Raw genomic sequence first — 17951 nt, forward strand, 5'->3', positions numbered from 1 at the left:
ACACACATCAGTGTCGGCGTATGTGTATAATAATATTGTTTATTCTGAATTCTCGTCACACAGCAACTAAAACGAAATTATAACGAAAATATTCGAAATGAAACGCAAGATTCTTAAATATTGCTTAAAAATAGTCACAATACAATCATAAATAAACTGATTTATCACAATTTCGGAAACAAGGATTAAAATACACAAATATTCGAAGTTGCAAGAACTTTCGCGTCACAAGGTCATAAACATAATCAATCATAAGGCAAAACAGTAAAAACTCTATGTTAAATATTAAATTCAAACAATCGTATCCAAATTTGGCAAACACGTTAACTTTGAGTTCCTTTTTCGGGGTGATTTTCACGTGGATGATGTGTCGATGCGTTGATGATTCCTTAGTTTAGAACATTCAGTGTACTGCTTTCATATATATATATAGATAAATATGGATTAAAACGAGTAGATTTAGATCTATATCAACTAGTAAGTTGTACTTGGACTCCGGAGACTGTGGAACCCTTGCAAAACAAGTAATCTGCTATGCCAAATATATTATTACGAATAGTTCAAGCAGCAGCTTTGCAAGGGTATTCAAATCTGTGTACTCGAAAAATACACAACTTTGAAAGGACCTAGTCGGGGTTTCATCACGTTTAAGCAAGAGCGCGTTACATCTGAAAAAAACAAAAAAAGAAGTGAAGGATTTGTGCTTTTGAAGTGTACCCACACTCACCTCGTGGATTTAGGGTCCATTCGACCCTTTAACTTCTCTGAGCAACGTCTGACTGCAATTATATGGTTTGTAGCTCTCGTTTGCTCTGGGTCGGATTATGAAACGCACTTCTAGATGCTTAGGAGGGAGAATCCAATTGGTACACTGCAGCTATTGGGTTTGAGGAGCAAATGTTTTGACAAAACCTATAGTTTTGGGACAGAGGAGTCCAATGCGATCTCATTTCAACCGATTGGAGGTGCATTCTTGGTTAATACTGTGTGCATATAGGAGGCTTATATATATGAGGCAGCATGCGCGACGCAAACTGCATTAATACACCTGCTGGTGGCTCGTCTACTTAAGACAACTTAAGAACAATAGCAATACATCCGCTTACTGCATGGGTCGCGATCGCGTCGTCTCTCTCTTTTTGATGCAATACCTTTATGGGGCCGGGGTCTGTCGCGGATCGCTGAGCAGATGGATGGAGATGGATCGGATAATGATAAATGGATAATGTCATTCGGCGCTGCCAACCGCTACTGCCGCACTACGTGCTACGTCCGATTTGCAACCAGGCGAGCAACAACTGCAATGCCGGCTGGAGCAGCACCAGTTTTCAGATATCTGTATTGATATTGATCCGCGTGAGAAACTCGCCGTGCGAATCGGCCACAGCGCGTATGATCTCCAGCAACAGTTCGCGCGACAAGCCGGCTATTTTCGGCAGCCTTGCGACCTTCGCAAAGTCCTTCACGATAAGCTTGAGAGCGTACAGCTTGATGTCATAGATTTTTGTGATGTCTGAAGCCTCCAGCGTCTGCAGCACGTTCTCGAACGTTATGTTGTGCTCCAGGGAGTATTTGCAGAACGCGTGGAGTCGATTGTTGGCAAGGCCATAGAAGCACGGCGCCTGGAAGAGATAAAGTGCATCCTGCGGCGGCATCTTCGTCTCGCCGTAGTAGATGTAGCGCAGCAGGGAGTGGAACGCCTCGAGCGAGGGGGAAATTTCGCCGATTTGGATCTGGGTGAAAGCGAAGTTGAATGTTATTTAGGAACAACAACAATTTAAAGGTGAACACTATTTTCTCGACACCCATCTAACAAGCAGTTAGAACCGGCTGCTGTACAACTCACATTGACCGTGTTGTCCGGTGGCATGAAGGATCTGAACATTCCCTGAAAGTAGGTGCATCGCGATGATAGCACCGACTTGTGAGCTGGAATCACGTGATCTTCCAGCACGAGGCTGATGTCGCAGAAATCGTTGCCAGTGGACTCCAAGAAGGCGCACAGGTCGATCTCCAAAGTGGTTCCTACTCAGAAAATATTGCTTCAGCTAATAATTTGGCAACAACCGACGAAGCGTACCTATGTTGCCTTCATAACTGGTGTCTATCACCAGCTTGCTGGGATGCAGACGCTTGCGGATGATCTCGACCAGCAGGGGCTTGTCCAAATCGCTGAATTCACTGGACATGACCACCTCTGTGAAGTTCTCCTCCTTGATGATGAACTGCATGCAGTGATCCTTAATGATCTTAATGCTGTGTTGGGGAGTGTTAACACCAATCAAATTAGTTTCATTTACAAATGATCCAAATGAATGACTATTTATGCTCTCACTTGCTCTTATCCGCATTGTATAGCGCCTCCAGCACGTTGAGCTTGTTAATCTTGTAGTCCAAATACTGGATACAGCCGTGGGCCAGCCGCGGCATGGTGAACAAACCGGCAAGTTGGTAGATATCTGTGATCAGAATGATGATGTTCTTGCTGTACGTGTCCTTCAAGTCGATGCGATCGGTGTAGATGTAGTTCAATATGATTTCAAAGGCCTCGGGCGAGGCGTTGGCCAGCCGCACCTCCAACATGGGTCCGCGGTCCCCGCCCGCGCCCGTATTCAGAGCCAATGCATCCACCTGGCCCACCCCGTAGACCTTCTCCATCTGCTGCTGGCGTGCCTCCCGGGCAGCCAAAATCTTGTTCCTCAGATACTTCGAGCGCGCCGCCACGAAGGCGATGTGTGCCAGGATGCGAATCTCCTCTGCTCCCACGATGAACTGAATGTCGCAGAACTGCTTGTCCAGGAAGAACTTGCCGAAGTCATCGCGCAGCGTGCACTTCGGGTACGAGGAGAACTGGAAGCGGTAGGTGTCGCCTCTCCTCACACTATTGTCCACGGTTCCGCCGAATATATACATGGCATCGCAGATGACGGCCGAGGCGTGGAACACCCTACCCGAGGGCACATCCGAGTTCTGTTCCGGCAGGATGACGGACCACACCTGCGAGTCCAGGTCGTAGCAGTGCAGGTCGTTGGGCAGCGTCGAGTCCGCCGATCCCCCGAAGACATACAGGAACCGATCGTGATGCACCATCGTGTGGCCATAGCGCCGCGAGGGCGGAGCCGAGGTGGCGCCTCGCAAGACGGGCTCGTTGGAGATGCGTCGCCAGGTGCGCGTCTTGAAGTGGAACTCAAACAGCGAGTTGGTTATCTGCAGGCCACTCTGCCCCGAAAAGACGTACATGGCGTCCCTGGCGACAGCCACGGGGAAATTGCAGCAGGTGGGCGGACGATCGCCCAGCTGCTCCACCTCCTCCCACTGGTGATTTTCACCGGTGAGGTTGAGCGTCCACATGTCGTTCAGCCGAGCATTGCCATCGTAGCCCGCATAGATCCACATTTTGTTGTCGTACACGGCTGCTCCGTGAGCGGATCGCGGAACCGGCTGGCGTCCGGAGAACTTCCATTCCACCCACATGGCGCTCTGGAACTTGTACTCGAACAGATCGTTCTTGTTGGTCAAGTTCGAGTTGGAGTGAATGTCGCCGGTGTAGCCCCCAAAGATGAACATCGAGCTGCCGGCCACCACCGCCGAGTGATGGTATCGCGGAGCAGGCGGAGTTCCTGTTGCACATGCGCGGCCCCACGACTTGTCCTTAACGCCAAAGCGAATCAGGTCATTCAGCATGTTCTTGCCGTTGTCGCCGCCGAATACGAACATCGCATCCTTGTAGGCCACCACTGTGTGCTTGCTTCGCCTGAGTGGGAAGAAAGGGAAAGGGATAGGGAATACAGACATTTTCAGCAGTATGGCTTCACCACTCACTTGGCGCCCACGAACTCGGCGCATTCGAGCATCCTGGTCCACTGATGCGTGGCCGTGTAGGAGGTGAAGTCTACGTTCAGGGCATTGCAGCTGTAGCTGCCCGGGGAAGTGGCCTTTCCGCTTCCACTGCCACTTCCACTGCTGGCATTGCTTGCCGCGTCGTATGCCATCCCGCATCCCGATCCTCCTGGACCGCTGCTGCAGCTGCTGCCCGGAGGATGGGAGGAGGAGGCCGCTCCGCCACCGCCATTCCCTCTAGAGCTTCTCATTGAACTGGACATGGACATTCGGAGATTCGCCCGTATGTGCTGGGCGTCCAAGCAGCCGGCGGTGGAGGCGCTTTTCCTGGCCTTGTTCCGTTTGCTCGACTTGGAGGAGCTGCGCGAGAAGAAACCCTCGTGGTGGGGACTCGAATTCTGGCTGGGATTCTGCTGATTGGCAGCTGCCACACACGCGGGGCAATAGAGAATTCCGGCAGGAGTGCTGCCTCCACTGCTGTTGGCCAATCCTCTGTCTCTCTCTCTGTCCCTGTCGCGATCCCGCTCAAATCCACCTCCGCCACCGGCCCCGGTCACAAATCCGCACACCGCGCTCAAGCCACTGGAAATGGAACTGGAGCCCAGCCCACAACTAGCGCGCCCGCTTCCGCTTCCGCTGGTGCTCCTGCTTCCAGAGGCGCTTCCTCCTGCTCCTCCTGCTCCACCTCCTCCGCCGCCTCCGCCACCGCCTCTTTCCGTGGATGCCACGCCAACGCCTCCGCTGATCGACTTTAGCATTAATTCATCACACGCCGGAAGGATCCTCCGTCGTCCTCGTTGAGTTCAATCGTGGTCAGGTTTTCACAAATCGCAGATTTTATATACAGTTGTATACATTTGCAGCTGAACTCGTAGCTGTTATCGGCTATCGATAACGCAACAGTATATCCTCGGGCTTTGGTATATTTAACACTATTCGGTATATTACCAAGCAGTCCCGCGCGAACACACACACACACACAAACGCACGGAAGATTTAAGTGTACCGAAACCGTTATAACGGCAAAAGCCGTTAACTTTGCATTTGCAACAAAGAACTTAGAATTTAACTTAAACCAAAATGTTAATGTATGTTAAACGCAGTGCGGCGCCCTTTGGTATGGGTTGAATGGGGGGCAGGTGCGTCGCTTTGTTTCATTATATTCTAAAGACTCACCAGGTTCTTGCAGCACTGGCCGCCGACGAGATATCCTCCAGAATTTTCCGCGGAATTGGGAGTACATTTTGGTAATTTGCTTTGAAGTCGCCATTGAACGTATTACACATAGGCACAAACACAAGCTTTACGATGTTTAACCATCCACTAAACAAAAAAGAAAAAAAAAACACCTTCACACGTTCAAAGCCGCGCCAAAACTGAAACTGAACTTTTAGTGACGCCATCAGTTGGCGCGTGGTATTTTTTAGCTATATGAGCAACAGCCAAAGTGCGAAAAGAACGGATGGTATTTATGGGCGAAAGTTCTCTGGTCACACTAATCAAAACAAAAACATTGAAAAGCGATTTTCGTTTTTTATAGATTATTAAACTAAATTAAGGTAGAATTAGGACCATGGCCAGCGGATCCAGGACAACCATTTTGCCGCAGTCGAAGGAGGCGCTCTTGAAGTCCTACAATGCGCGCCTCAAAGACGACGTGCGCAGCATGCTGGAGAACTTTGAAGGTAAATGCAGCAAGTGGACCACCGGCAATAAATAATAACACCATTATAATCCACGTCCCGATCTCCTCCAGAAATCCTCAAGCTGGCGCGCCGCGAGAGCCACAGCCAGATCTCTAAGACCACGCAGTGCGAACAGGACGCCCTGGAAATGCAGGTCCGTGCGGCCAACATGGGTGAGTAAATCCACACCCAGCATTTGAGTCGTATCCTCCATGCATCCCGCTTTGTAGTTCGTGCTGGCGAGTCCCTGATGAAGCTGGTGGCCGACCTGAAGCAGTACCTCATCCTCAACGACTTCCACTCGGTCAACGAGGCCATCACGAACAACTCGCAGCTGTTTAGGAACACGCAAAGCGAGTGCGACAAGAAGCTAATGAAGCTGAGGGACGAAATGGCCATGGACCTGTACGACCTGGAGGAGGAGTACTACACCAGCATTTTTAAGTAGCGCTAAGGCTCGTCTTACATTTTCATGAATTGATTTTGGCCAAACTGTACAACTTAGTAACGAATCACTTGTAATTTTTGTTTAGTAAACCGCAAATCCTTTTGCATTCACAAAATCTGCTCCTGTTCCGCCTCCGCCTCCGAGGACAAGGAGCGACTGTCCGGAGTGGCGGCGCTCAGGCTGTCCACCAGGTCGCCCGTGTAGAAGAGCACCGCCTTCGGCACGATTTGGGTGCGCAGCAGGAAGCCCACTTCGAAGTCATTGCCCAGGATCAGCTTGGTCGTTTCATCCGCGAGGGACAAGTCCAACGCCTGCGGCGGAGCAAAGAAGCGGAAGAAGGACTCTCGCGGCATGACCTTGGTGACGCGGCGAGCTCTGTTCCTTCGCCTGCTCTCCACCGTTTGGAGCGTGAGGTTGGACCCATCGCGCCAGTGGATGTGGCAGCCTTCGCAGCGAACTATTTCGGGGCCCTCGAACAGAAAGGGATACTCCGGGTCCGCCGAGTGCTGCAGGAAGTAGCGCTTGGTGAGCAGCAGCGAGGAGTCGTGCAGGAAGCTGTTGGGCCGAAACTGAAAGATGACCGTGTAGCTGTCCTGGTCGTAGGCCAGGCGCACGTCCGTTAGGCACTCCAGCAGCGGCTCATCGTGATCCTGGACCAGCTCCGAGAGCAGCGGCACGTTCTGGAAGACGGTCAGCCAGAAGCGTGGAACTCCGACGAGACCGGTGGTCGGCGAGACCGGAGCCAACTTCTGCCTCAACTGGCGCAGCTCCTCGTTGTTTCCAAAGTCCAAGTACAGCGCATCCTGCGGGTCCTCGGGCCAGGACTTCTCCGTTTGGACTGGTGGCTCCACCGCACCCTCCAAAATATCCCTCCTCGCATCGAAGAGCGCGCAGCTCTGGCCGTAGAAACGTCGCTCCAGCTCGTAAACCTCGCGGAAGAACTGCTCCGAAATGCGCACCTGCTGCAGCTGGTTGTGCCTCAGCGCCCGGATGCGGTTCTGCACCGGCTCCGCCAGTTGGCCGATCATGTGCCGCAGAAAGGCCTTCCGGCTGCGGGCAGGAAGGTCCGCCGGACTCAAAGCCGGCTCCGCGGACTCCGGGGCATAGGTGTCCAGGGAGCGCAGCGACTCGCTGATGCCGTCCGCCTTCGGGTCCGGGTGGCCTTCCGCCTGGTTGACCTCCTCCGCGCTGTCAGCCATCGCCATCATTGTGCAACTCGGAAATTTGGGAATCTATGTTACAGCTCTACAACCTGACACTTTGCGTGGGAGCTACTATGAACCTGACTGCCAAAGAAAGCTGCTTTCCGGGAACGTAAAGTCGATGACTCCTTGGACTTGCCGAAAGCAATCGCCATTCAGATTCCAATGGGTGTGTAATCTTGAGAGCTACCTGAATAATTAATGAAGTCGAATTCTGAAAACAATGCATGATATGCCGAACTGGCGAGTTGCGGGTAAATCGGTGGCCAGTATCTGGCGGCGGCTGCCTTATCGGAGGACCTGCCCATATCACAGATATGGAGCATGGATAGCCCACTTATCGGCCCACCGCGAGTTGACATTGCGGCAGGTCGGAACTGAGCGGCAGCATAATACGCCGATCCCGCAAAGGGTTTATTGCTCTGAATTGAATACCTGTATGGAAGCTATCTGCCAATCCGTTCGGCGCTTATCTGCGACACCTGGGCACTTGGTCTTGGGTTTTATTGGCCTGGCGGAGCGATAAGTTGGGCCCGTTGTCTTCCAGCTGCCATAAAAGCCATTAAAGCCATTATTTATTGGGAGGAAAACCGGAGCAGCTGACCAACCTTATCCGCCATGAAGTCAGTCTGCCGCATGCTAATTTATAGGCGACTAATCCCCATTCCTTGCGGGGGTCCAACTCCACCGCTAATCTTCCTTATCGACCCCGCGATCCTCTAGATTGCAGCTGCACCCGATGGCCGCCAGTTGATTTGGACTTACCGATGGAATTGGCCAGGCACTTCACATGCTTTATTGTATTATGTACATGCTATCTTAAACCGAAAACAAAAATGACAAAACTGAATCCGCTGAATGATCCACTGCTAGAAGATGAAGTCCCCGTCGGCTCCCGCCTCCTCCTCCAGCAGCGACAGGCTCCTCTCGAAGCGCTTGATGTCCTGGTACCAGCCGGGATCCCCGGCGGCTACTTCCTCCGGCCTGCCGCCCTTGTGGCGATACAGGAACTCGGCGTGGCCCTGGCCGGGAACGCCGTTGACCGTGCAGGCCACGAACTGGTTGAACACCTTCGACTCCCAGTCGCCGCCCACGTAGCGCAGGGCGGAGGCCTCCACCTGGATCTGCACGAGATACTCGCGCTCCTCGGTGCGCACGATGAAGTTCTGGTGCTGCGGCGGCGTGCCCTTCTCCCCGTACGAGTACAGCTCGAAGTTGCTCCCGGTGAGTGGCTGATAGCGGCCCGAGGGGCTGCAGACGTAGCCCACCTTCAGGGAGGAGAGGAAGAAGGAGGGCTGGCTGAGGCTGCCCACCACCATGCTGCTGCCGTCGTCCAGGAAGAGGGCGCAGTACACGTACCGGTTGATGGAGCTCAGGCAGCGCTCCGTGCCGAAGCTGTGGTCCCGGAAGCCCACCATCCTGAGGGGCACTTCCCCCCTTTCCGCGAGTCTGACTCTGCCCGCCAGTTCGCCGTTCTGCTCGTAGTGGGTGCGCTGCTCCACGATGTGGTTGACGCTGCGCAGCATGCTGTAGAACCTCTCGTCCCACGCCTCCCTGGCGATGGAGTCGGCTATCAGGGCGCTGCTCAGATCCCGGTTGAAGTCGAAGTGCTCGGCGGAGGAGCTCTCGAAGCGCAGGTCCAGGTCCACGGCCATGTCCCTCACCTCCGGCCCCTGAGTCTTCAGCGCGCCGCAGTACTTGATGCGCCACACCCGCATGGATGCCTCCTGGTAGACGTGGAAGCCGCCGCCCCGGAACTCGCTGCTCTCCGCTCCATCTGCGGTGGTGAAGTACACCATGTCGGGCAGACTGGGCGAACTAAGCAGCCCGCTCTCGGGCAGCCACAGGTACAGTGCCGCCTTCAGGACGCCGCGTCGCCTCCGCTCCAGGGTAACCATCAGTTTGTGGCCCTCCTTGTTGGCCGCCATGAAGCTGACCACGTCGTAGCTCTTGGGATCGTTGCCGAGCTGCTGCGCTCTGTCCACCTTGGCCAGGTGCTCCGCGGAGCCGAGCAGCTCCTCGTTGCGGCGATAGATGCGGTAGCGCAGGCGCCGCAGCACCAGCAAGGCGATCCGGAACTTGACGCGGTAGAAGATGCCCTTCAGCGGGTACTTGTCGAAGATCAGTGGCGGCTTCAGGCCCAACAGCTTGAGCGCCACGCCCGCCAGGGCCACCAGAATGCCCAGGATCAGGCCGAGCACTGCGAGGAGTATCATGTTTGTAGCTCGAGGTGTTGAGAGATCCCCGCAAGAAACGCTGCGTTAACCGCTCCGCTTGGCCAATTGGACGCGACTGCGAGGCCACTGCAGAATGTGTGGGGAAATGGGTCTCGGTGGCCGCTTATCGCCACCCGATAAGCCGCAGTTAAACCCACTTGCAGCCCCACCTCCTTGGACGGGGCTTATCGCATGGGAATGGGAATGGGAATGGGAATTGGAATCGAGGTGCATGACTAGCTCGTAGATCTGGATCTGTCTGTGGTCGCAATTTCTGATTGATCCACTAGCTGGATGCGTCATCCAGCAGGAGCGGCCGATAGCCATCTCTCCAGATAGCCACGTTGCAGGTTATCTTCTGGTGCAAAGTCTGCAAAGTTCCGTGGCGATTGGCCAAGATCCAAAACTCCAAAACTCAGTGGATTGCCTGCTGCAGAAATGGAGGCTCCTCGAGCTCCTCTAACTGGAGTGATTTTCCGCCCAAGAAAGAGAGTTTTTCACAGCCAAATGATTTCCGTTAGAAAGCGATTCAGGCAGACCCAACTGCTCAACACTGGAAAATGTCCCCAAAGGACGCGAATCAGGACTTTCCAACACTCGGCAATCGCGCCTGCGCCGGAAAACAACAAGCGCCTAATCAATAAAAACATAAAATTTAGTGCGCAAGGAGCATCAGCAGCAGCAGCAGCAGCAGCAGGAACAGGAACAGGAAGAGGACGAAAACAATATTCCCGAAGGACGCCAACGGAACGCACAGCACTTTCTGTTGAGCAGGAGCTCGTTGAGGAGCAGGACAATCGTGGACAGAGGATAGCCACCAGGTACCAGGTCCGCAGTATTTACTGTCGCAGAGGTGAGAGCTGGGAAAAAGTGTGCGAGGGGGGTGGGAAGTGGAGGAAGTGGAGGCAGTGGAGGCAGTTGCAACTCGAATAACAAATCCTCATTGGACTAGGGCTCATCTGAGGAGCTGAGCAGCTGAGCAGCGGAAGAATCGCAAGCGCAGACGAGGACGAAGAACTGGACAGGATGTACAAGACCATCAGGCACGGCGAGAACAGCCTGCAGTACACGATTCTGCCCCAGAACGACGACTTCCGCATCGAGGGCAAGCTCTCGGGCGCCGGACGATCGGCCTCCACCTCGGCATCCGCATCCGCATCCGCATCGGCATCCGGAAAGGCCAAGGGCCAGCGACGCCGCCGTTCCTTCTTCGCCTACTTGGGCTTGATCTTCGTGTGCACGGTGATCATTGGCGCCGTGCTCATACCCTTCCTGGTCTCCGCCGAGTGTCTGCCGAATCCCGCGGAGTGGTTCCTCAAGACCAAGGCGGCCCTGATCCACAGTCCACCTGCAGGCGGTGGCGAGGCGGCTGGCCCTTCCACACTGCCCACAGGATCGCCCTTGCTGCAGCAGAACGTGGGACGGAATGTGCAGATTGTGAACCGCAATGGCATTGAGCAGTTCGTCATCCGCGTGAACAAGACCACCAATCCGAGTGCCGGTGGCACCACCAGTGGCATCGCCAGTGGCTCCCCCACCGTGGCCACCAGCTCCGGCTCCAGCACCAGTATCAGTAGCAGCACCTCCACAACAACGACGACGACGACAACCGCTCCAGCACCCACAACCACCAGCTCCTCCACCTCCACCACGACCACCAGGGCGCCTCCAGTGACAACCCCAAGGTACCTGCCGCCGCCACCGCCGCCGCCGGCCACCACGATCACCACCCGCATCATCCAGGTGCCGCTACTCAAGTCCGCCGCCAAGAAGCCCATAATGCCGCCAGTTCTGGCCAAGGCCCAGGGGCCGCAGATCCTGCCCGGAGGCGGCCAAAACTCCAGGCTGCAGCCAGCGTCGGAATCGAAATCGGAATCGGAATTGGGATCGGGATCGGGATCGGGGGACGGGCAGAAGAGCAACGCCGCCTGGATAAAGACGCACTGGGCCTACATCGATCCCTCGACGTACTTCCAATGGAGCGTAAGTCCTCGGTCGCCACTAATCCCAGCGCCAACTCCACTCCACTCCATTCCCATTGCAGGGCTACAAGGACGAGGATAGCGTGCTGCTGCCCGCTCTGCTGGGCTTCGCCCTCATCGGCGTGATTCTGATCATCACGGTCTGCCTGGTGGCACGCAACAAGCGCACCATCGTGTCCTCCGTCCGCAAGCGGAATCGCAACGTGAGTACTCTCTGTGCATTTCGCTTGACCACCGAACCGGAAGTGGGTGGCTGGGTGCTTGGCTTGTGGGCGTGGGGCGTGGGTGGCGGCGCGTCCTTGAGCCCGTTTGCAGCAGTTGCTGTTAACATCGCGATGGAATCACGAAGCGGGGCATTAAGTCTGCATAGCCAAGTGTTCCAAGGGCTAATTGCCACTGGAATCGAGCTCCAAACTTAATCGACTGATTCAAACAGCGCGCTGTTAGTTTAGCATTGTTTATTTACTTTAAAGGTGCCAAGTGAAGTGTGAAAAGTGTGCAAATCCTGATTAGTTCGTAAAGCGTAAAGCGAAAACTCTAATTGGGCCGTAAAACTGCAGAGCAAACGTTTGAATTGAATTGGCGCCAAAATCAACTCCGCTGCTGCAGCCCTGGAAATCATCGCACAAACTAGTATCGCCAAGGCCACAAGGACCAAAAAATACTATAACCACCACAGTGCATACGGTTGGGAGTGGGTGCGAGCGAGATGGCTGACGCGCAGAGAGCTGCGTGGCACTTCTGCCAGGGCTGGGCAGCACTCAAATTGGAACCAGCGCACAAATCGAAATATAATAATGTGAAAAATGCAAGCTCAAATTCGGCTAACAAATCGGGTGAACAGTGTAAAGTGCCAGCAAAAAATAAAGTGAGTTATACCACCGTAAACTGTGAGTTGTGAACTGCGAACCGTGCGCGATGTGGCATCCCTGGTGTAAACACACGCACACACCCACGCGCGCAGGCGGCACACAGGTGAGCACCAGCATCGCAGTCGGCACAAGCAGCGGCGCAGCCAGTGGCAGCGACAGCGACAGCTACAGCTACAGCGACAGCGACGGAGGCAGCGGCAGCGGCAGCGGCAGAGCGCCCATAGCAGATACTTCAGTTTGCGTCGATTGTGCCGATTGAGATTCAGATTCAGTTCCAGATCACAGCCCGAATCGGAGCCGCCAGTGTGTGCCAGCCGCAACGCAACGGAACGGAACGCCAGGCAACGTCTACGTCAGCAAAATCACGTTGCAAGTCACCAGTTGGCCGGAAGATTGGCGAAAATCCTGTGAGTAAAAGTGGCCAGCGTGCAACAACAGTTTTGCCAGCGTGTCTCTTCGAGTCTCCCATGGTGTGTGTGTGTGTGCGTGTGTGTTTGTGTGTGTGAGCGAGTGGGAGCGCGCAGCTCCCGCACAGTGTCTCTGTGCGTGTGTGTGTGTGTGTGTGTGTGCGTCGGTGAGCAGTGCCAACAAGGCAAAATGTGTGTTTGTTGTTGGGGAGCATCTCGAGCACAGTAGCTACTCCTCGGAGCGCTTCTCCTCCAGGAGGCGTCCAAAGTGGGACAGCATCTGTCCCATTCCCTCCCATTCACAGAAGCACTCATAGAAAGTGGCCACAGTGCCAGAGGCACGGAGCATGCCATGCAAACATATCGCTATGTTATCAGTCAGTGGGCACTTGTGGCTGGCTGGCAGATTGCAGCCGGGATGCGGAGGAGCATCTCCTCACCGCTACCCAGTGATGAGCTCGGTGCTGGGAACCAGTCCGCGTTTCATCTCTGCGATGAGCCCGCGTAATCAGCGAGCGAAGCCGAAAGGGCGACGTGTCACATATGCGAGGCTGCTACAGATGCTCCCCTGCAGCAAGAGGCGCAGGATGGCCAGTGATGGGCAGTCAGCAGAAGCTCAATAACCAACTCGTACACCATTTCAGAATCCCCTGGAGCAGAACCCAGAACCCAGAACCAAGAACCCAGAACCCACTGAGAAATGGCCATTAAACCGGGACTCGGTCGCAAGACCAGCAACAAGAACCCGCCGATCCTGAGCCACGAGTTCGTGATCCAGAACCACGCGGACATCATCTCCTGCGTGGCCATGGTCTTCGTGGTCGGCCTGATGAACGAATCGACGGCGGCGTTCGCCAGCGCGTTCATATCCCTGCACCACAACGTCAGCGGCGAGGATCCCAGCCGGGAGCAGCCATATGGCAAGGCGTACACCTACATTGCCGGCATCAAGGACTACTGTGCGATATTCTTCTACACGCTCACCTGCATCATCATGCACGCGATCATCCAGGAGTTCGTGCTGGACAAGATCAGCAAAAAGCTGCACTTGTCCAAGTTCAAGCTGGCCCGCTTCAACGAGTCCGGCCAACTGGTGGCCTTCTACCTGCTGTCCTTCGTGTGGGGCGCCCACGTCCTGCTGAAGGAGGGCTACCTCGGCCAGGTGGCCCAGCTGTGGGAGGGCTTCCCCGACCACCCGATGAGCTTCCTGCACAAGTTCTACTTCGTGGTGCAGCTGGCCTACTATCTGCACATGCTGCCGGAGCTCTACTTCCAGAAGATCAAGACCAAGGAGGAGCAGCAGCCCAAGATCGTGCACTCGATCAGCGGCTTCACCCTCATCGTCCTCGCCTACACGCTCAGCTTCCAGCGCCTGGCCCTCGTCCTGCTGACGCTGCACTACTTCAGCGAGCTGCTGTCGCACGTCTTCCAGCTGATCGGCGTCTTCGATCGCGAGGAGCGCCTGGCCAAGCTGCGCGTGGTGAACAACGCCGTCTTCTTCCTCATCCGCTTCGCCACGTCCGTGATCGGCGTGCTCACGCTGTACTACGGCATCGGGGGCGTGCGCTCCCTGCTGGCCCTGGGCGGCCTGATCGCCCTGCAGGGCTACCTGGTCTTCTCCTTCATCACGGAGCAGCTGCGCGCCAAGCGCGAGGCCAAGAAGGAGGCCAAGCGGGAGGCCAAGCTGGCGCTGCAGACCAAGAAGCCCGTCAAGGCGCCCAAGGACAAGGTGAAGCGCAAGAAGGAGAGCGACCTGCCCGAGGCGGACCAGACCTCGCCCAGTCCCATCAAGCAGAAGCTCAAGTGAGCTGCTCGAGCGACGAGGGGCCAGCCAGCACAGAGCAACAAAATCTTCCGCACACTTCCAATTCAAAACGAATGAGAGAATGAGATAGAGAGAGAGCAGCACCATGGACAGGAGCCGGGGACACTGGAGACTGGAGACTGGACACTTGGCTCCCTGTTGATGTAATCTCGTTGGCTCAAAACTACCACTGCAACATTTCTGCTGCATTTACTTGCTCGACACACAAAAGAAACTATTTCTTAGCCTAAATGTTTTGTTTCATTTAAGTTTACGTCATTTTTAAAACAAATTTTTTTTATTTTTATACATACACAAAAAATGAAAAAAGAAACAAATACAACAAAAGAGAAAAGCAACAGCTCAGCTCATCCGTTTCTTTCTGGGGGCCTTTAAGTGATCCTTGGAGTGATCCTCGAGGAGTTTCTTGAGGAGATTCGCAGCTGGAAACTTTCCTCTCGCCTGAGTAACTTTCCTCTCTTGCAGGACATCGAGGAGCAGGGCGCCGAGGACAACGCCACGCTGCTGACCACCACCAACATGTCGGACGACGACTAATTGGAGCTCGTCCAGATGATTTCCCCTTCACCCTCGGCTCCAGCTTTTGATTTCCGGCCTGCTTGATTCCAAGCGATTCCAAGTCGCTGGGCCATCGCCCATCCTTTCGAGTTTATCCGGACCTGCTAAGTTTGTAAGATTGTAAGATTGCTCCACACCAGCGCATCCAGTATGCTAATCCCGATTCCGCACCCTCTCCCCTGTTTCCCCTCCCCTTCCGAGCGAGATCCCAGAACGAAGAAGACTGTTTCTGAAACAATTGCTTAGCTATCTCCGCTCCTCGTAGCTTTCCAATGCTCCTTCTTCGCCCGGAAACTGTGTGTGTGTGTGTGCTCGAGAGAGAGTGTGTGTGTGAGTGTGAGAGAGCTTGGTCTCGACCTCCAGATACCCCGTACTTATAAATATGCATAAACTAGCTTGACAACTTGAGGTGGCAACTGGGCAACTGGGCTCCTCCATGCAGGGCTCTCAATCTCATCCAAAGTACTTTCCAAACCAAGCGAGCTTTTTCAACATAACTGTTGGCCCACTTTGCACCTGGCAATCCACCTAGTGGTGCTCCCGCTGCTCCGAGACCCAACGCATCGTAGGAAGGGGAGCACAGTGGCTACCAATCAGAGGAGCCCGCGGAAGTCGCACTCAAATCAAATGAAACGTCCAGAAGTAAGAATATTTTTCGCAAGCAGCGTTTGCCGGACGTTGTCCACACCTTATTTTGCAGCACAGGCTGGCGGGGATTGGGATGTAAGATCTGCCCGCCATTCAGATGGGGCAGTGATGCAGTGAATCAGTGAGGCTGCAAGACAGCAAGACAGCAAGGCAGAGAGAAATATTAGTGGGGGACTACTGTTCGTCTATATAAACTGTGTATAACTGTGAGCATTGACAAGTATTTGAGATGATCTGTATTTTTGTAAGCGTAATATTTAAAGCGACAGCCAACAAACCGGGACAACCACAATCCAGAGAAGCAACTATAAAGCGCAAGATATCGCTCGTAGGATATCAGCACCCAACACACGCGACATACGCGACACACCCGACACGATTTATTTGACAATTTGCTCAACGCATGTACACACGTAATATACATACAGCATGGATGTAAATATATATATATCTGCATATATATATACGAAAATAAGTAACGCAAAGTATGAGGCTTGCATTTACATTTACGAGCGGGATATATCCTCCATATGTATATGTTATCACTAATTTGCAAAGCTAAACTAAGTCCATATATACAAAACAAATATCGGAAGTGGAAGTGGCGAACACACACTATATTGAATGTTTTTGCTTGTTAAAGTAAATAATAAAGATGAAAACTCGAAATCCCAGCTTTATCATAGCCCTCCATCCAAGGGCCGCCATCGTAACTACGCTATAACTACATTTATGGAAATCCTCCAGTTCCAGCTAGTTCACTTAGTGATCACTCTACGGCTCTACGGCCCTACGGCTGCGACTGTTCCTGCTGCAGCTTGTCCCGCTTGCTCTGCTGGGCGGTCAGATGGTTCTGCACGAAGCTGTGGAAGTTCTGGTCTTCCGCGGTGCCCTTCGCGTCCTCCTCCATGTCCTCCTCCTCCTCATTTTCCGCTGCCTGGGGCACCAGACCGGGTGCCATTAGAAACACGCTGTTCCCGGAGTTCGGCGGTGGGTCCTAAAATGGGTAAGGCCCTGTAGTACCAGTAGGTGGACAAATGGCTCAAGAACTCATACCTGAAGCCGCAATCCCAGGGGAACGGCAACGCCGTCCTCTTCTACGTGATCCACTGGCTTTGGCCCCGCCGCATTCTGCGCCAGTCGCTCCTGGAGCTTCTTCTCGTACACTGGCTTGTAGTCCCGCTCGTACTCGGCCACGCAGTCGAGGATCTTCGTCAGGAGCTGGGCATAGCCCACGCCTGTCTTGGCCGAAACGCCGCAAGTGCTTAGATTCTCGTAGAAGGTGTCCAGGGTGAGCGACATGGTGCGCGTGAGGTTGCTCACGAAGCTCTGCTCCTCCTCCTGCGCCTCCTGGAAGGCCTCGAAGTCCGTCATCCAGTCCAGCACAAAGCTGCAGTCCTGCAGGTCGATCTGATGCGGAAGCGGGAAAAGTTAGCCATCATTCTGGATATCTGTTAAGTCTGTTTAGGCAAGAGTTTACCTTGTTCAGCGCCACGAGGAAGGGCAACCGGGTCTTGTACAGAATGGAGCAGGCGTAGAGCATGTTGGACATGAAGGTGGTGGGACACACACTGCGCTGCACATCCATTACATAGACCACAATGGTGGGGAACATGGTCGCCAGTCCCTCGGTGATAATGCTCCCGGAAGCCGACCAGGTGAACACCTCGATCTGCCCGGGCGTGTCGATCACACACCACTTGTGGCCGCGCTCGCCGGCGCGACGCACTAGCTCCGCAAACTGGGCCATTTTGGTGGTAAACATATTGAGCGCGGTCACAATGCCGCCGTTGGGACCCAGTTGGTACTGCTTCATCACCTCCCGGTAGTTGACCGTGTCCCGGATGTCCACGTGGGCCGCATACGGCACCTCCCTGCACGCCGGATCCAGGTTGACCACGTACGGATTGAACTTCTCCTGGGCGTGCTGGATGAGACTCCTGGTGAACGTGGTCTTGCCGCTGCCGGCCATCCCCAGCACAATTATGCACACGGGCGCCTGCCGGATTCCCTCGCTCAGCGTCAGGGCCTCCAGCTTGATGCTCTCCACTCCGTCGCCCATTTCGCTCTCGTCTTTATTGCGAACGACAAACGCCAAGCACCAAACTCAAAACACAGCCACAAATCAAAACAGAAACAGAAACAGGAGGCGCAAAACAAACGTGCTGTGTCAGTGTGACCGTCTTTGGGAAAGAGTATTCCTTGTGCCGCCAAAGTTTGCTTGAGATACTAACAAGTGTAAGCTGTTAGAATTGATATTTGAACACC

The 17951-nt window shown here is 54.2% G+C and overlaps 7 protein-coding genes across 7 annotated transcripts; 3 read left to right on the top strand and 4 right to left on the bottom strand.

The window, feature by feature from the left end:
• Window positions 1–91: 91 nt before the first annotated feature.
• Window positions 92–4727, bottom strand: LOC120457205 (leucine-zipper-like transcriptional regulator 1 homolog). The gene is made up of 6 exons (XM_039644571.1): window positions 3823–4727; window positions 2336–3754; window positions 2081–2256; window positions 1847–2025; window positions 728–1733; window positions 92–668 (listed from the first exon to the last, which is right to left on the bottom strand). The coding sequence occupies exons 1-5, from the start codon at window positions 4596–4598 to the stop codon at window positions 1329–1331; spliced, it is 2955 nt and encodes a 984-aa protein (XP_039500505.1). The 5' UTR covers window positions 4599–4727; the 3' UTR covers window positions 92–668; window positions 728–1328.
• Window positions 4728–5319: 592 nt separating this feature from the next.
• Window positions 5320–6088, top strand: LOC120454968 (mediator of RNA polymerase II transcription subunit 22). Its single transcript, XM_039640749.1, has 3 exons — window positions 5320–5525; window positions 5597–5698; window positions 5756–6088. Exons 1-3 carry the CDS (start codon window positions 5414–5416, stop codon window positions 5971–5973), a joined length of 432 nt encoding a protein of 143 aa, XP_039496683.1. The 5' UTR covers window positions 5320–5413; the 3' UTR covers window positions 5974–6088.
• LOC120454966 (nucleosome assembly protein 1-like 1) lies at window positions 6081–7297 on the bottom strand. Its single transcript, XM_039640747.2, has one exon. It carries the CDS (start codon window positions 7179–7181, stop codon window positions 6081–6083), a length of 1101 nt encoding a protein of 366 aa, XP_039496681.1. The 5' UTR covers window positions 7182–7297.
• A 646-nt stretch (window positions 7298–7943) lies between these two features.
• Window positions 7944–9480, bottom strand: LOC120454962. Its single transcript, XM_039640743.2, has one exon. It carries the CDS (start codon window positions 9389–9391, stop codon window positions 8045–8047), a length of 1347 nt encoding a protein of 448 aa, XP_039496677.1. The 5' UTR covers window positions 9392–9480; the 3' UTR covers window positions 7944–8044.
• A 628-nt stretch (window positions 9481–10108) lies between these two features.
• On the top strand, window positions 10109–16352 carry LOC120454963 (A-agglutinin anchorage subunit). Its single transcript, XM_039640744.1, has 4 exons — window positions 10109–10244; window positions 10344–11374; window positions 11436–11576; window positions 14943–16352. The coding sequence occupies exons 2-4, from the start codon at window positions 10418–10420 to the stop codon at window positions 15012–15014; spliced, it is 1170 nt and encodes a 389-aa protein (XP_039496678.1). The 5' UTR covers window positions 10109–10244; window positions 10344–10417; the 3' UTR covers window positions 15015–16352.
• LOC120454965 (translocating chain-associated membrane protein 1) lies at window positions 12347–14815 on the top strand. Its single transcript, XM_039640746.2, has 2 exons — window positions 12347–12652; window positions 13297–14815. The coding sequence occupies exon 2, from the start codon at window positions 13353–13355 to the stop codon at window positions 14457–14459; it is 1107 nt and encodes a 368-aa protein (XP_039496680.1). The 5' UTR covers window positions 12347–12652; window positions 13297–13352; the 3' UTR covers window positions 14460–14815.
• LOC120454964 (GPN-loop GTPase 1) lies at window positions 16280–17877 on the bottom strand. The gene is made up of 3 exons (XM_039640745.2): window positions 17164–17877; window positions 16740–17093; window positions 16280–16680 (listed from the first exon to the last, which is right to left on the bottom strand). The coding sequence occupies exons 1-3, from the start codon at window positions 17743–17745 to the stop codon at window positions 16474–16476; spliced, it is 1143 nt and encodes a 380-aa protein (XP_039496679.1). The 5' UTR covers window positions 17746–17877; the 3' UTR covers window positions 16280–16473.
• Window positions 17878–17951: the final 74 nt, after the last annotated feature.

This window comes from Drosophila santomea, chromosome X, assembly GCF_016746245.2.
Source record: "Drosophila santomea strain STO CAGO 1482 chromosome X, Prin_Dsan_1.1, whole genome shotgun sequence".
Taxonomy (NCBI): domain Eukaryota; kingdom Metazoa; phylum Arthropoda; class Insecta; order Diptera; family Drosophilidae; genus Drosophila; species Drosophila santomea.

Coding starts and splice junctions, on each gene's coding strand:
- LOC120457205 (XM_039644571.1), bottom strand. CDS start 4,598: ATGCTAAAGTCGATCAGCGGAGGCGTTGGCGTGGCATCCACGGAAAGA. Junction 3,755..3,822: donor GCCGAGTTCGTGGGCGCCAA/GTGAGTGGTGAA, acceptor CTTCCCACTCAG/GCGAAGCAAGCACACAGTGG. Junction 1,734..1,846: donor CACCGGACAACACGGTCAAT/GTGAGTTGTACA, acceptor GCTTTCACCCAG/ATCCAAATCGGCGAAATTTC.
- LOC120454968 (XM_039640749.1), top strand. CDS start 5,414: ATGGCCAGCGGATCCAGGACAACCATTTTGCCGCAGTCGAAGGAGGCG. Junction 5,526..5,596: donor CATGCTGGAGAACTTTGAAG/GTAAATGCAGCA, acceptor GATCTCCTCCAG/AAATCCTCAAGCTGGCGCGC. Junction 5,699..5,755: donor GGTCCGTGCGGCCAACATGG/GTGAGTAAATCC, acceptor CCCGCTTTGTAG/TTCGTGCTGGCGAGTCCCTG.
- LOC120454963 (XM_039640744.1), top strand. CDS start 10,418: ATGTACAAGACCATCAGGCACGGCGAGAACAGCCTGCAGTACACGATT. Junction 11,375..11,435: donor CGACGTACTTCCAATGGAGC/GTAAGTCCTCGG, acceptor TTCCCATTGCAG/GGCTACAAGGACGAGGATAG. Junction 11,577..14,942: donor TCCGCAAGCGGAATCGCAAC/GTGAGTACTCTC, acceptor CCTCTCTTGCAG/GACATCGAGGAGCAGGGCGC.
- LOC120454962 (XM_039640743.2), bottom strand. CDS start 9,391: ATGATACTCCTCGCAGTGCTCGGCCTGATCCTGGGCATTCTGGTGGCC.
- LOC120454966 (XM_039640747.2), bottom strand. CDS start 7,181: ATGATGGCGATGGCTGACAGCGCGGAGGAGGTCAACCAGGCGGAAGGC.
- LOC120454964 (XM_039640745.2), bottom strand. CDS start 17,745: ATGGGCGACGGAGTGGAGAGCATCAAGCTGGAGGCCCTGACGCTGAGC. Junction 17,094..17,163: donor TCCTCGTGGCGCTGAACAAG/GTAAACTCTTGC, acceptor CTTCCGCATCAG/ATCGACCTGCAGGACTGCAG. Junction 16,681..16,739: donor CCCTGGGATTGCGGCTTCAG/GTATGAGTTCTT, acceptor TACCCATTTTAG/GACCCACCGCCGAACTCCGG.
- LOC120454965 (XM_039640746.2), top strand. CDS start 13,353: ATGGCCATTAAACCGGGACTCGGTCGCAAGACCAGCAACAAGAACCCG.